The sequence below is a fragment of the Triturus cristatus genome, chromosome 7 (genome assembly GCF_964204655.1).
Source record: "Triturus cristatus chromosome 7, aTriCri1.1, whole genome shotgun sequence".
Taxonomy (NCBI): Eukaryota; Metazoa; Chordata; class Amphibia; order Caudata; family Salamandridae; genus Triturus; species Triturus cristatus.
This window is the reverse complement of record NC_140590.1, coordinates 794,861,505-794,877,636: the sequence shown is the minus strand read 5'-3', so window position 1 is coordinate 794,877,636 and position 16,132 is coordinate 794,861,505. Positions and strand designations below refer to the sequence as shown.

At 48.2% G+C, this 16,132-nt stretch overlaps 1 protein-coding gene across 2 annotated transcripts in view; it reads left to right on the top strand.

Moving 5' to 3' along the window:
• The window catches only part of GALNT10 (polypeptide N-acetylgalactosaminyltransferase 10), a 553,591-nt gene that overhangs the window by 465,609 nt on the left and 71,850 nt on the right, over nt 1-16,132 (top strand). For both annotated transcript variants that reach the window (XM_085617641.1, XM_085617642.1), the window contains one exon: nt 13,804-13,920. In XM_085617641.1, coding sequence (XP_085473767.1) covers nt 13,804-13,920 — 117 coding nt within the window. The remainder of the gene's footprint in view (nt 1-13,803; nt 13,921-16,132) is intronic.

The window sequence follows — 16,132 nt, the reverse complement described above, 5'->3', positions numbered from 1 at the left end:
AAGGACAAGACCCATCCACCTTCAGTGAATTAGTTGTTAAATGGAGAGGAACAAGCTTTGCAGGAAATGGTGTGAAAATCCAGATTCTCCTACACACTTTCAGTACTGCAGTTTAAATTGTCATCACTGAAGACCCTGCTGGTGATGATGCAAAAGCCACTGTCATCTGTGACAGGCAGACCCTGTTTGGGCGCCACAGCGCAGGCAGGGGTTACTGGGCCACAGCTGTGGGACTGGCGTCATTTGCCTCCACTGTCCCGGGGTCTATCCTACTATGGCTCTGGAACATCTGGCCGAGTACAACCCTTTCGGCACTTGCCTCTCAGTGGCAGGAATGGCGAGTGGTCACAGGCTTCGCAGGGAGGTTAGTGTGTGGGTACGACTGGCTCCACACTCAACACAGCACCCAAGAGCACAATAATATGAACGTCCAGCCCAGTACATCTCCACAGGTGCAGAAAAGTATTTGTCTGCAGAGTATACTCTCAACACAAATGGTATCAGATAGCAGATACGCAAGTGCAAGGCCAATAAGGCAGCAGGTGGGCCCACTTTCACTCTCCCACCCCTTTCTGATAATCTGAGGTCTTGTGGTATGGTAGCAAGTGCAGGTGCAATGCTTTCCCTCTAGGTAAAATACAGTCTCCACGGCTGAATAACCTTTCTCTAGGCAGCTGCTACAGGGCTTCTGCTTTTGGTCTGTGCTGGCCACGGTCTAGTCACACAGCAGAGCCACACGGGTGCATACCACTCAGCAGAGTCCAGAACCGCTTGGGCATGCTCCATAAGTGTTGAGGTTCCCTAGTTTAGTTCAGTGACTGGTTGAGCTCCAGTCATGCTAGCTGTGAGACTCTGGTGGATGGACCAAGCACCAGGGTCAACCGCTTCTTTCCACACCAGCAGTCGACCCCTCCCTTAGGGTCAGCTGGCTCCTTCCCTCACAGTTGGTTTCTGAGGGGAAGCCTGTCTACTCTTTAATTCAGTGTCTATGTTCCCTCCCTCCGGTCTTAAGAAGGTCAGCGGTACACTTCTTATGTTTAGGAAAGTAACCTCATTCAATCTTGTGTGCATGAACTGGACAAGGTGGAACCCACAGGCCTGTTACACTCTGGTACACTCATGCAGTGTGTAACATGCATTTTGCACCCCACATGCACTCCTCCACATGCTAGGTTTAGTGGCACAAGGATTCCATGTTCACCTTTAGAAGCCGAAATTTACGAGAGGGCAGTAGGCTTCCATTCCTATGGTAAGAGTGAAAAAAGGCCTGGTCACTCTAGGATCACTGCAAAACATGGTATACTACCACCACTGCCCTATATGAAGGAACCCGGCACAACCACATTAGCCCTCTGCCACACTAAGTGCTCGCTTGGTACACCCCTCCAGACCTAGGACAAGCCTAGGACCAGTCAATTTGCAAAAGCAGGCCAAGGCCTTCAGACACATACAAGATTAGCATGAAGCTGGGACGAAAACTCTAATAACCGGATACCAAATACTTGCAGTTGGGCACACAGGGCTGGGGATACAACTGTGTACACCTTACAGGTGATTTCCATCCCAACAATGACCATCTCGCAGTGATGCTCCTGTCGTTAACCGAGAACATTCCGTTGACAAGACCATCTTCGAACCTCTCGACAACTGCAAGCACCCTCTCGACAACTTCAGAGGAATCCTAGTCGATTACGACAATTTGGAGGTTGGCCATACCATTAACTGCACTTTTACCATTGAAGGTCCAATCTGTGTACTCGTTGTCGATGACCGAGTTAACGTTTTTTGCCAGCTTTAGAAACACAGCCAGCCTATTCACAGTCACCTTTGAAGGTTACTGTTAAATGGCCTCTACATATTTTGGACTCTGAGCTAATGGCTGACGTCAGCACCTGAGTCTGCACTGGCATGTATGACTGGTCATTCTAAGCTGGATTCCATTATTGCAGCAGCTGCTCAGAGTTAGTCAAAGAATTCCTGTAACTTCAGCCTCCACTCCTCTAAACAGAGATTGGACATTAATAGCAACTGAGGCCAGTCAGTTCCATGATAGTGACTTTAATCAAAGCAGTAAATGCCTTCCCCTTCCTAGGCTACTATGACTGCCAAATGTGTCATGATATTTCTTCTCTCATGGACTTAATTCTTGAGTACAGGAGGGTAGAAGCTCAAGCCATTGTGAAGCAAGGAGCTAACACATCAGTTTCCATCTTAGATGCAGCAATGAGTGTCTTGAATGGCGGTGATACTGAGGAGAAAAGACTTGGTCAAGTCTACATTGTTGAGCCCTGGGATCCTGGACCTGCCTTTTGATGAACAAACAATGTTTTGCAAGCATGTTGATGAAGCTCTGGAAAGTATGATGATAGATAATGATACTTGTTCATAGATTCACATGCACCCCTTCCTGCTCAAGAGAGGGGAGTCTCACTATCTACTTCATGTATCTCTTATATCTGTGCAATGAAATCTGAGCTCTTTGAACTCTAGGGGGAGTAGAGCACTCTGCACCTCCACCTCACTGGTTGAAGCTTGAGTTGTTTCAGATGAGGTGTATGTGCTGGTTCAGTGACTAAATATCGAGGGACAAAATATCGACACCAAAATATAGAAGGACAGACTATCGACTCCCTATCTCCAAACAGGTAAGTACTAAAATATCGATTCCAAAATATAGAATGTTAAAATATAGTAAGCCAAAATATCGAATTTTTTAAATGTATTAAAAATAATATAAAATTAATTAAATATTAAAAACTATTAAATAAAACATACATAATATAATATAAAAAAGCTTAAAATGTAAACATAATAAAAAAAAAGTAGAGATTTTGTTGGATAGTGAGAGCGTAAAAATTACTATTCCCACTCCAGTAATTGCAACAGTAGAGAAAACGTTGGATCGTGTAGGGGTAAAAATTACTATTCCCACTCCAAAGAGTGCAACAGTAGGGAAAGCGTTGGATAGCGGGAAGGTAAAAATTACTATTCACACTCGAGTGAGTGCAACAGTAGGGAAAGCGTTGGATAGCGTAGGGGTAAAAATTACTATTCCCACTCCAGTGAGTGCAACAGTACGTAAAGCATTGTATAACGGGAAGAGAAAGATTACGATTCTCACTCCAATGAGTGCAACAGTGTTGAAAGCGTTGGATAGCATAGGGATAAAAATTACTATTCCCACTCCAGTGAGTGCAACAGTAGGGAAAGTGAGGGATAGCGGGAGGGTAAAAATTACTATTCCCACTCCAGTGACTGCAACAGTAGGGAAAGAGTTGGATAGCGGGAGGATACAAAATACAATTCCCACTCCTCAGAGTGCAACAGCAGGGAAAACATTGGATAGCGTAGGGGTAAAAATTACTATTCCCACTCCAAAGAGTGCAACAGTAGGGAAAGCGTTGGATAGCGGGAGGGTAAAAATTACTATTCCCACTCCAGAGAGTGCAACAGTAGCGAAAGCGCTGGATAGTGTAGGGGGAAAAATTACTATTCCCACTCCAAAGAGTGTAACAGTAGGGAAAGTGTTGGATAGCAGGAGGGTAAAAATTACTATTCCCACTACAGTGAGTGCAACAGTAGGGAAAAAGTTGGATAGCGTAGGGGTAAAAATTACTATTCTCACTCCAAAGAGTGCAATAGTAGGAAAAGCATTGGATAGCGGGAGGGTAAAAATTGCTATTCCCACTCCAGAGAGTGCAACAGTAGGGAAAGTGTTGGATAGCAGGAGGGTAAAAAAACTATTCCCACTCCTGAGAGTGCAACAGTAGGGAAAGTAATGCTTTAATTTTAAAATAAGATTACATTAATTATCAATACCAATAAAAAGTTAATTAAAATTAATTACAATTATTAAAAATTAATTACCATTGTTAAAAAAACAATTACCAATTAATAAATTAATTACAATTAATAATTATCAATTAATTATCAATACACATAAATTTAAAAAAATATTTACTTTATTACAATTAATTTACTTCCCACCCAATTCCCCTATAAACCCATAACCCACTCACAATACTAAAAAATACAATTAACATTATTATCAATTAATAAAAATCATTTAGCAATTAATAAAAATTAATTAGCAATTCATACAAATTAATTGCCCATTAACACAAATTAATTACCAATTAATAATTATCAATTAATTATCAATACACATAAATTAAATAATTAATATTTACTTTATTACAATTACATTACTTACCACCCAATTCCCCTATAAACCCACAACCCACTCACAAAAATACAATTAACATTATCAATTAATAAAAATCATTTAGCAATTAATAAAAATTAATTCGCAATTCATACAAATTAATTACCCATTAACACAAATTACCAATTAATAATGAATTATCAATTAATTATCAATACACATAAATTAAATAATTAATATTTACTTTATTACAATTACATTACTTCCCGCCCAATTCCCCTATAAACCCACAACCCACTCACAATACTAAAAAATACAATTAACATTATTATCAATTAATCAATTAATAAAAATCATTTAGCAATTAATAAAAATGTATTAGCAATTCATACAAATTAATTACCCATTAACACAAATTAATTACCAATTAATAATTATCAATTAATTATCAATACACATAAATTAAATAATTAATATTTACTTTATTACAATTACATTACTTACCACCCAATTCCCCTATAAACCCACAACCCACTCACAAAAATACAATTAACATTATCAATTAATAAAAATCATTTAGCAATTAATAAAAATTAATTCGCAATTCATACAAATTAATTACCCATTAACACAAATTACCAATTAATAATGAATTATCAATTAATTATCAATACACATAAATTAAATAATTAATATTTACTTTATTACAATTACATTACTTCCCGCCCAATTCCCCTATAAACCCACAACCCACTCACAATACTAAAAAATACAATTAACATTATTATCAATTAATCAATTAATAAAAATCATTTAGCAATTAATAAAAATGTATTAGCAATTCATACAAATTAATTACCCATTAACACAAATTAATTACCAATTAATAATTAATTATCAATTAATTATCAATACACAAATTAAATAATTATTTACTTTATTACAATTACATTACTTCCCACCCAATTCCCCTATAAACCCACAACCCACTCCCAATAATAAAAAATACAATTAACATTATTATCAATTAATCAATTAATAAAAATCATTTAGCAATTAATACAAATTCATTAGCAATTCATACAAATTAATTACCCATTAACACAAATTAATTACCAATTAATAATTAATTATCTATTATCAATACACATTAATTAATTAATATTTACTTTATTACAATTAAATTACTTCCCACCCAATTCCCCTATAAACCCACAACCCGCTGCTAATAATCCAAATTTAAATTAACATAATTATCAATCAATTAATATAAATTATCAATTAATAAAAATTAATGACCAATTAATAATTGTCAATCAATTATCAAAACATCTAAATATAATTAATATTTAATTTACCATAATTAAATTACTCACCACCCTATTCCCCTATAAACCCACAACCCGCTACAGAATTAAATTACGCAATAATTAAATTACATAACATTCATTAGTTTAAAAAAATTAAACATACATTACAAAAATAATACATAATTTTAACACATATACTCCCATACATAACACTAAAAAAAATCGATATTATGGGATTCTATATTTTTAAAGTCGATATTATGGAATTCTATATTTTTAAAGTCGATATTATGGAATTCTATATTTTTACATTCTATATTATGGAAATCGATATTTTGTACCCCAATTTCGATATTCTGACCTATCTATATTTTGATTTTCAATATTCTGGTCATTCTATATTTTGGAATCGATATTTAGGTCATTCACCGTATGTGCTACTAAACACTGTTGTTGCACCTATGGCAATTTTAACATGGTGTACTGCTAAAGTTACTAGGAATTCTCAGCCTGAAGACAGTGAATGATTAAAGCTTGTGAATCTGTAGGAGATACCAGTGCTAGAGAATTAAAGTTGCAGGTAATTAAATCATTTGTTTGTCACCAGTACTCCAAAAACATCTGGTCTCAAGTTAACTCTGTTCTGGGATACCCTTATTTTGGGGGGTTTTCTTTTTGGACTCACAAGTAGTTGCATAAAGATAGTTATATACATGTGATGGTTCATTCACTCATTGCGTGTTCTGCAAGAATATCTGGTTCTCCTCTTTGTACTAATTCTGACGTCTGGCAGTGATTATAAACGATTATTAGCATCCCTGCACCATGTTGGTTTACTTCCTTGTATTCTGGGCTGCGATTGTACATTGGGAAGTATCACTTGAGTAAAAATAAAGTTACTTTCAATTAATTTTGTGGTATTCGTATTCTTTTTTTGATAAACAAGTTTTTATTGTTTTAGACAACACAACAAAGGAAACTTTTGGACCCTTTGAACCACCACCACACAGTAATACATTAGAAGGAGCACCACAAACCCACTGTCCCCCCGAAACCCTCCCCCAGCCTCCAAGTCGCCCTATTAAGGTACGTTGCCCAACCATTTCCCCCAGACCTTTCGATATTTCTTGGGGCAGCCCCGCGCCTGGTAAAGAGTCCGTTCCTGCACCGCACACCAGTCCACCCCTGCACCCCATTTAGCTAAGCTAGGCGGCTGCGGCTATGCCGCTGCAATGTCTCGTTTGGCCACCATTAAGGCTGTCATGAGGAATAGCTGTTCCGGGCGTGTGCTGTCTAAGCCGTCGGTGATGCCCAGTAGGGAGTGTTTAGGTTCATGTGGCACCTCCCACCCCAGGACCTCCGTAAGTTCAGACTCAACGCCCCTCCAGAACCCCTCCAAATCCGCGCAAGACCACACCATGTGAAGGAAATCAGCCGGCTCAGAGCCACAGCGGGGACAGGTCGCGTCAGTGGAGAGGCCCGCTCGGTGGAGGCGAGCCGGTGTAAGATAAGCAGTGTGGAGGTAGTAAACCTGGATAAGCCGCAGTTTGGCGAAGGCCGTCACTAAGCGGGGAGCCATAAGGGCATCTCGCCAATCGGCCTCATCCAGGGGCCCCACCCAGCCCTCCCATCGTTCTTTAAGGCCCTCCAGGGATGTGGGGGTGCAATTAACAAGGGAGCGATAGATCCTGGAAATGCCTACCCCCTTCCCTAAATTGCCCATCATGACATGAGCCTCCGGGGGGCTGTGGTCCGGCAGCCGGACGTCAAGTGGGGTGTTTGTGCGTATGGCGTGTCGCAATTGGAGGTATCGGTAGAATTGGGAGGGGTGGAGGGAGAAGCGCCTGCAGCTCCGAGTAAGAACACATTCGCCCCCCCCCCCCCCCCGCCAAACGTCCCCCAGCTGGGAAACACCGAGTAGGTCCGAAGAGTTAAAGCCCTCCAGATCCGCGACCTCCCGCAGCCATGTCCCGTGCCACAGAGGAGTGACCCGGGTCAGCCTCCCAGTCCATCGGGTGTGCCGGAGCGCCGCTCGCCAGGCCAGGAATATAGCTTTGGTGATATCCGGGCAAGAGGCAGTGATGGAGGCGCCATACAGACGGTCCTGAACGCCGGAGAAGCCCAACTCCCCAAGTTCCACCCTATAGGCCGGGTCGGACCATCCCCCCCCAAACCAGTCGTGGATGACCAGGAGGCGGGTGGCTAGATAATAGAGGTAGAGATTAGACATGCACAGGCCCCCATCAAAGGTTGGCAGGCGGCATGTCGACAGAGCCAACCGAGGCCTCCCACCCCCCAGAGAAATCTCGTCGCCATCCCATCTAGTTCACGAAACCAAGGCCGCGGAAAGGAGAGGGGGGTATTCTGCAGCACATACAGGAACTGGGGGAGAATCATCATCTTGTAGAGGGCCACCCGCCCCAGCGGGTTGAGGAGCAGCTGGTGCCATCTCGCCAAGTCTGCCTTAGCTTTCTTGACCAGGGGGGTCACGTTAAGCGCCCAGCTCAGCTCCGGGAGGAGGGAGACCCAGATGCCCAAATATTTAAAGGACAACCGGCGGAGGGGGATGGTCCCCTGCCAATCAAAACAGTCCCGGGAGGGGTGCAAGGGAACCAAAACCGACTTCTTCGAATTCAGGGACAGACCAGACGCCCGGCCAAAACGACCCAGGATGGACAATGCGCGAGGTCCAGAGCGCGCCGGGTCGCCAAGATACAGCAGGATGTCGTCCGCGTAGAGGGCGATTTTATCAGCCTCGATGCCAGGCCATTCCCAGCCTTGAAGGAGATGGTCACTTCTAATCAGGGTCGCGAGGGGCTCCATCGCGAGCGCGAAGAGAAGGGGTGACAGCGGGCATCCCTGCCGCGTCCCCCGGCCGATCCGAAAAGGCCTAGACAGCGCTCCGTTAACCAAGACCCTGGCACGGGGGCGGGCATACAGGACCCGCACCATCCCCATGAACTTAGGGCCGAAACCCATATGGGCCAGGACATCGAAGAGGTATGTCCACCCCACCGAGTCGAAAGCCTTTTCGAAGTCGGCAAGGAGGAGGGCGAGGTATGGAGTCAGGCGGTGGCGGTGAGCCAGGGCCACGTGGAGGCGGCGAAGACAGTGGCGAGTGCCCCGCACAGGCATGAAGCCACATTGGTCCGGATGGACCAGAGTCGACAAGAAGGGCCGAAGCCGCTGGGCCAGGATCGCCGCGTAAAGCTTCACATCAGTACTAATAAGCGAAATCGGTCGGTAAGCTGCTCTGTCGGTGGACGGCGGCGTAGATTTAGGCAAAACCACAATTGTGGCCAAGTCCGCTTCTAAGGGGAAAGAGCCCTTCTCGATCGCCTCTGCATAGTGGTCCCGCGGCCGCGGGACCAGGCTGTCCCTATATGCGGCATAGAATTCCTGGGGGAAGCCATCGGGTCCCGGGGTCTTCCCCGCGGACGTACGCCCTATCGCGTCCCCAATTTCTTCAAGGGAAATGGGGGTTTCCAGGCCCTCCCATTCGTCCGGTCGAAGCCGGGCGAGGTGCACGTCTCTGGACGCGAGCAGAGTGGCCAGAGAAAGATCCGGTGCCCGGGCCCGGTAGAGCTGGGAATAGAACTGGGCGAAAGCAGCCGCTATCTCCACGGAAGAGGAATGGAGCACGCCCTCGGAATCGGTGATCGCCGGAATGATGCGTGATGTCCTAGGATAGGTGGCCAGACGGTGCAACAGCACGCCGTTTTTATCACCCCAGCCGTACACCCGTGCCAGCGAAGACTGCCAGAGAAGCTTGGCTGCCTGAAGGGAGCGCTGCCGAATCTCCTCACGAAGGAGTCGCAGCTGCCGGTCCACAGCCGGGTCGTCGAACTCAGCGAGAGACCGTTCCAACTGCAGCGCCCGGGCCTCACAGGCAGTTATCTGCCGCAGCTGCGTCTGGCAGTGCCGCACCATGTGCGCTTTAGCCGCGCCTCTGATGGTCACCTTGCAGGCCTCCCATAGGGTGCCCGCCGAGGAGACCGATCCCTCATTGGTGCAGAAGTACTGGGTAAGCTCCGTGCCCACCGCCCTACGAAGCGTCCTATCCTGGAGGAACCAAGCGTTAAAGCGCCACATCGGCCGGGCCGTGTGAGGCGGTGGGCCCAGACCCAAGAGGACCGGAGAGTGGTCCGAAATCCCCCTGGATTCCCCCACAGTCGGCAGGGGGGACAAAAATCATATCAATACGCGCATGAGAGCGGTGAGCGGCCGAGGTGTGGGTGTATTGGCGCGCGTGAGGGTGCCAGGTCCTCCAGGCGTCGCATAGGGCCCGGGCCTCGGCCCAGCCCGCCAGTTGCCGCGCGGGAGTCCGACACCGGACCCGATGAGTCCAGCTGAGGGGCCAAGACCGCGTTAAAGTCCCCCCCCCAAGCACGACAGCGCCCAACGGGAAGGTATCCAGCAGAGAGGCCGTGTGGGATAACGCCTGCGACAATCCGGAGGGTGGCGCATAGAGCGACAAGAAGCTGGTCGGCCTACCGTCGAGTGTGCCGCACACAGCAATCCCGGTTCCATGAGGGTCGTGGATCACCCGTGTTAGGACAAAGGGGAGGGAGCGGCGCAACAGGACGGCCACCCCGCGGGAGCCACGGGAAAAGCCAGAGTGCCACACCCGGTCATACCCGTAGCGGGCTAAAAAGGGACATCTCTCACCGAGAAGATGGGTTTCCTGAAGCAGGAGCACATCGGCCCCCACTCGCTGGGCGTACTTAAGGACCGCAGCGCGTTTAAGCCTATCCAGCAGGCCGTTAACATTCCAGGATAGGATGCGCAGCTGGGCCCTGGGGGCTAAGTCTTCCATGGGAACAGTAGGCGGGAATCGCAGCGGGGCGAGACATCCCAGGGGGCGCCGGTAGGACACCGAGCGGCAGGGACGCGCGGGTAAGGGACAAGGTGCATGGAAGCGCCACGGGGAGAACGAATGACCTACTAAGGGGAACCAATGAAGGCCGGCAGCAAGCGGGCGCTGGCGAAGCGCATGTGAGTGTCGGGGGGAAGCCACACAGTGGCGCTCGCAAGAAGCTGCTGTGTGATGGGCCCAAGAAGAAACAAACCTGAACTAAAAAGAACACCCTCCCTAGGAGGAACAACCGACAAAACCTCCCTCCCAACCCCCCACCCTACACTTCGAAAACGGAAGCATCTGTCGCCCTAACTTCAACAAACAACTACAAGGACCCAAGCAGAGGCGCTCGGGTGTAAAGAGCGTGGTGGACCCCTCCTGAAGTACGGATGGAATGGTGCTGTCCTAGGTAACTACACCAGAGCGGAAAGCCGCTGAAGCCAAGTCCAAGATTGAGGCCCTTGCAGCGGGGCCAGGCCGTCGAACCCTCCGCAGAGACAGAGGACAAAGAAAAGTCACGTCAAATGGCTGGGCTGCGGGAGAGGTCGGAGAGGTCTATGTGCAGGGGGAGGGGGGTCGGGGATGGGTCAGGCAAAGGTGATGAGCGGTGGCGAGAGCCCCCAGCCGCCTGAGATGACGTCCCAGATGAGGCGGATGAGTCCCTTGGTCTCCTCCCCGACATACTCACAGATCGAGGCCCAGCCGCCGCCCCGCCGCGGGGTCGCCGGGACTGCGTGCGCCTCCTGCGTCGTGGGCGCGGAAGTCGAGCTGTGTCCTGAGCCGAGGGCCGCTTGGTTGGCGACACCCGCCCGGGCTGGCGCAACGGCCGTTCCTCGGTGAGCCAGGTCCATGCCGCCTGGGGAGTGTCAAAGAATAAAGTCTTGCCCTGGAAGAGGACGCGGAGGCGCGCCGGGAACTAGAGTTGGTAGCTGAGGCCCAAGGAGCGCATCTTGTATTTCACCTCCATGTACGAACGGCGCTGCTGCTGGACCTCTCGGGTGTAGTCCGGGAAGACCATGACGGGGTGGTTGTTAAAGGACAGGGGGGCTTGCAACCGCGCTTCCTTCAGAATAGCGTCCCTGTCTCTAAAGTTGAGGATCCGCAAGATGAAGGGGCGCGGGGGGCCTGGCCGCCAACGACCGGTGCGCCCTCTCCACCACAAACCAGGTGGACAAGCTGGCCGCCGGCATCCAAGACTTGAACCACTTCTCCAGAAAGTCGTCGGTGCTGCCAGACTCGACCCCCTCCGGAAAGCCCACCAAGCGGAGGTTGTAGCGGCGGGCCCGGTTTTCGGCATCCTCCGCCCGTCGATGCAGCTCCTTAAAGTGGATCGTGAGCTCCCTGACTTGGTCTTGGAGCTGCCGGATGTCATCCTCCGCCGTCGAAATACGGGCTGTGGCGTTGCGGAGGTCCTGTCGCAAGAGCGCAACGTCCACATTCACCTCCCCAACCATCCCCTCCAGGGACGCGCGGGAGGCGTTGATGGCCTGCAGGATGGCTGCGAGGTCTGTGCCAGGAGCCGACGCAGTCTCACCGCCCGTGCCCAGGGGGTCCGGGGTCGTAAAGCGGTCGATTGTGGTCTGATGGGAAGTGGTCTTCGACTTGGCGCCCTTGTCCTTGCCCATGATGGCGCTCGGGAGGTGCACGCCAGCGTCCGGGCTCAATAAGGCGAATCGGTGGCCAGCCGCGCCCCTCCGCCAATCGACCGGCCGGCGTGAGGCCAGGGACTGGAGGGGCCAGAAGAAAGGGAGAACAAAGGCACTGCTGTTCCCCGGCGGGGGGAGGCCAGGAGGCCGCCGGAGACACCACCGTCCCGCTCCGGGCCAGGCCGCCCCCTCACCTCACCAGAGCCGCTCCGGCGCGGACCACCCCGCAGGCGTCTTCAGCCCAGGCACAGTCCCGGGGCCCTCTCACCGCAGTCCCTCACAGTAGATCCGCGGGTGCGCCCGATGCAGCCGGCAGATACCCTCGGGTCCGATCAACAGCTGGGGGGGGGGGGGAAGAAAATAGGGCGCCTTCTGCCCACCAGCGGCGGGGCCCCACCGGCAGCGGCAGGGGGGGAGGGGAGGGGATCCGAGGCCGCAGACAAGAATGGGCTCCCACGCCGGCTGCGGAAGCCTGTGGCTCTGCCGCTCCCCGCAGCGGATCCCACCACACAGCTCTCCAGAGGGCCGCCGCCGGTACAGGTCTGCAGCGGCGGTGCGAAGAGACACAGGAGCCGGTCCCAGCGCGGCCCACACAGGTTCAGATCCCCCGCTCCTGGCCGTCGTCGTTGTGGGCCCCCGCAGGTCCAGGGGGCACCCCACGGCTCCGGTAACAGCACCCTGCCGGTTCACAAATGGTTGGGGCAGCCTCTCCGGGTCCCGCAATGGCCAGCCAGCCGCCACCATCCACACGGCCCATGGCCCTCACTGACGCCGCGGGGCTCGCGCAACGTCCGGCGCCGGCCGCGGAACCAGCCTGCCGCGTCCCCAACAGCCTCGTAGCCAAGGGCAGCAGAACTCGGCCCGGGGAGCAGGAAAACAGCCGAAAGTCGCACCGAGTGTGGTGCCTCGGTCCCGCTGCAGATAGAGACCTTCGGATCACTGCTAGGACAGCGGGGCACGGATAAAGGCCGGATGCGAGGGGTCAGGCATCAGGAGCCTCACAGAGGTCCGGCCATCTTGATTAGCGCCACCTAGCGCTCTCCGGTATTCGTATTCTTAGTAGATTCATGTGTGATTCCACAAACCTTTCCCGCTTCCAGGAAGTGGTCATAATGTGTTCTAGAGATACTGAACTGAGATGGTGCAGTTGATATACAGCTTTTTTGGTTGCTTCTTTCTCCGCAGAGCTGAGAACCATTAAACTAACAGAGCACTGCTGATCTGTGAGACATTGAAAATGTGTTTCTAAGGTCCATGCTAATGCTTTGGATTATTTAAAGTTTATTACTCTAGGTTGTATCTCCATACTGGACAGCTAATTTACAGGTGTTCAACTTTTTCTTATCTTGTATAGTGACATCTACAATTTGTTTCAGATTCCATCATTCCTGATTCGCCTTCTGTTCCCACTATTCCAATGTGATTAAAAAGCATCCTACAACCCACAATGGACACGCATGTAATGGCCGGTTCAGGGTGCACCGTGTACACTAGTAATGTTGAGTGCATTTTTCCATCTTAGCATGAAGATCCAAGCCATTTTTGTATATGGTTTGCAAAGGGTACTTTTACTAAATGTTGTAAAATGAAGGAGGCAAAGGAATTGGAGCAAAGAAGTTTTCCAGTATTGGCTCTTTCATAGATTAACATGGTCTTTCCTATTGTCTGTTTTGTGCCTGTGAATCATTGGAAGACAGTGTATTGTGAAATATTCAAAAAACCTGCTGGTCCGTGTGAAATTTATGCTTTACTTTACTATTTGTAAATGAGTTACTTTATCACTGTGTCAGTATAAACCTTATATCTGTATTTTCATCCTTCCAGATCCGTAATGTGGGTACCTCTCTCTGTGTGGATGCAAAAGTCGCAAGCCAGGGTTCCCAGTTGCGTCTGGAGCCGTGTGTGAAGGTCAATGGAGATGCAGCTTGGGGAAACGTGCAGGTATCTTTGCAAGCTCCAAATATTTTCTAAAATATTTAGCTCCTGACTGCGTTAGGCCCAGCCTCAAAAACAATGCTACACATAGACACTGAAGGTATTCCAATCCTGAAAGGTAAACTATGTCTGCTTCTGGGCTATGTATTGAGTCTGGAAAGGCATACTAACTGGATGCAGTGGGGCAGTATAGAACACATCAGGCCCTCTTTTTTCCTTTTCTTTTCTTCAGTTTTTGGATAAAAGCATAGGTCTTGAATGTCCCTTTCTTGCTCCAGCATTAAACGTCCCTAAGTAGAAAGCCTGCTACATATGGAATTTTCTGTGGACAAAATTTGAATTACTTGCTGTATAAATAGCATTTAGAGTATTGTATTATAGCATCTGAAAAGTACTTACTAACCCTGTGTGGCCATTGAAGTGATTGCCCACAGAAACAGCCAGCTAAAACATGTAGGCTGTTTGGTTGGAAGAGTATTTTTATTTTGAGTCTATATGGGAAGTATTGTCACATTGTTTATGATGACCACCGAGGGTTGGTTTTCATGTTAAGGAGCCCAGTGCCTAGTGGTGTGAAGGGTGAGAGCATGTGAGAGACACACAAATTATCATTGCATTGTGGCTAAAACATACAAGCACTCAAACCGTGCCACCCTATTGGTATGGGCAATGGGATGCTGTGTGCATGTATAGCAAAAAATGGGCTAATCAAAGAAGGCCCATTGATCCATATGGCAACATGAGCTAGACAGAAATGCTCTTATATGAGCAAAAGGGCAAGAATTGGAATTTGTGATATAAGCAGTAGTCGTGTGACTTCCAAGAAGGGATACTGACTTCCTGCTGCTGAACAAATGCACTCACAAACAATGAAAGTGAAAGATAAAGCAAAAATGGAAAGCTGAGCAGAAACTACACAATCTTTAAAAGGCTGAGTGTCTACTCACACTTGCAAGGCTAAAGGAAACCAACATTTTGAGCAGAGGTTCTAGCCCCCAAACCATCTTAACCTCCAAAGGCGGACAAGCACCAATTGAGCAAGCCCTAGGCAGGCAGCGGCTCAGACCCTCGCCAAACCAGCATCCTGCACACCTGTTAGGTGAGAGACCAAGCACCTAGTAGGTTGCTGCGACGACTTAGTGGTCCTCTAAAGCAGTACGCTCTGCTTAAGATATTTTTTTCTTTCTAAAGATAAGTGCTAATTTTGTAGCTTACCTCAGAGTATTATCCTCTAGTGGTTAGTCCAGAACCATTGTAAATATTGTTTGCAAAAATTTGAGAATTTAACTTGCGGTTGTCTTCAACAAGGACTACCTTGACCGCTAACTCACAGCCTCTAAACCTCATAGCCTGCTTAAGATTCTTTGTGTGCCTTAGGTTAAACAATCTAAAAGGATCACAAAGATATCAAAAAACAAGGAAGAAACATGGGTGTTTTGGTACTAGAACACATATTTTAGATAATCACCTAAATATTTTTACTTTTCAGTGTTCATGCAGCATCAATTTGTACAAGGCTAATAGAAATGCTTTATTTTAGTTCTTCCAATATTGCCTTTAGATGATCTGATGAATAGCTGGTACTTTGTAGTGTGTCTGAGTTTGAACCAACTCATAGCCAGGGATGCAGCTTGAAAGATGTATAGGTTTGACTGCAACACTCAATCCTGATTTGCGTGCAAACTCCCAGGAACTCATCACTACTGCTGCCAAGAGCATCAGCGTCTATCTGTTCATGCATCATCAATCAAGAACCACATCTACAGATTTTAAGCCGCCTTCCCCTTCTCTTGGAAGAATCTGTTGAAATCCTCACTGGATGAGCTCTTCCAGCGGTAGATGGCTGACACAGTTGCAGCCAATTCTGAGTGCAGTCCGAGCAGTACTATCAAGACCTCCCGTCATCCAGCAGGTGATGGACATTCAGTATTTCAGAACTATTGGATTCTGTTGCTCTGAGCTTCTACCTGAAGCCTACTTCATACAGAATCAGCAGTTAAAGAGGACATGCTTTAAGGGTAAAAAGCAAGCCTGCTCTCCCAGTCTCAACAGTGGGCAGAAGTTCCAACTCCATGGGGACCAGCCATCCTTCTTAGCTCCATTTCTCTCCTCTGTGGGGACGACGTTCTCTTAACTACCACCACTGGACCCAGATAACCACCAATACATGGACCTTTCAGTGGTGAAGAATTGGTATTCTCCTTAGCACCCACTGCCA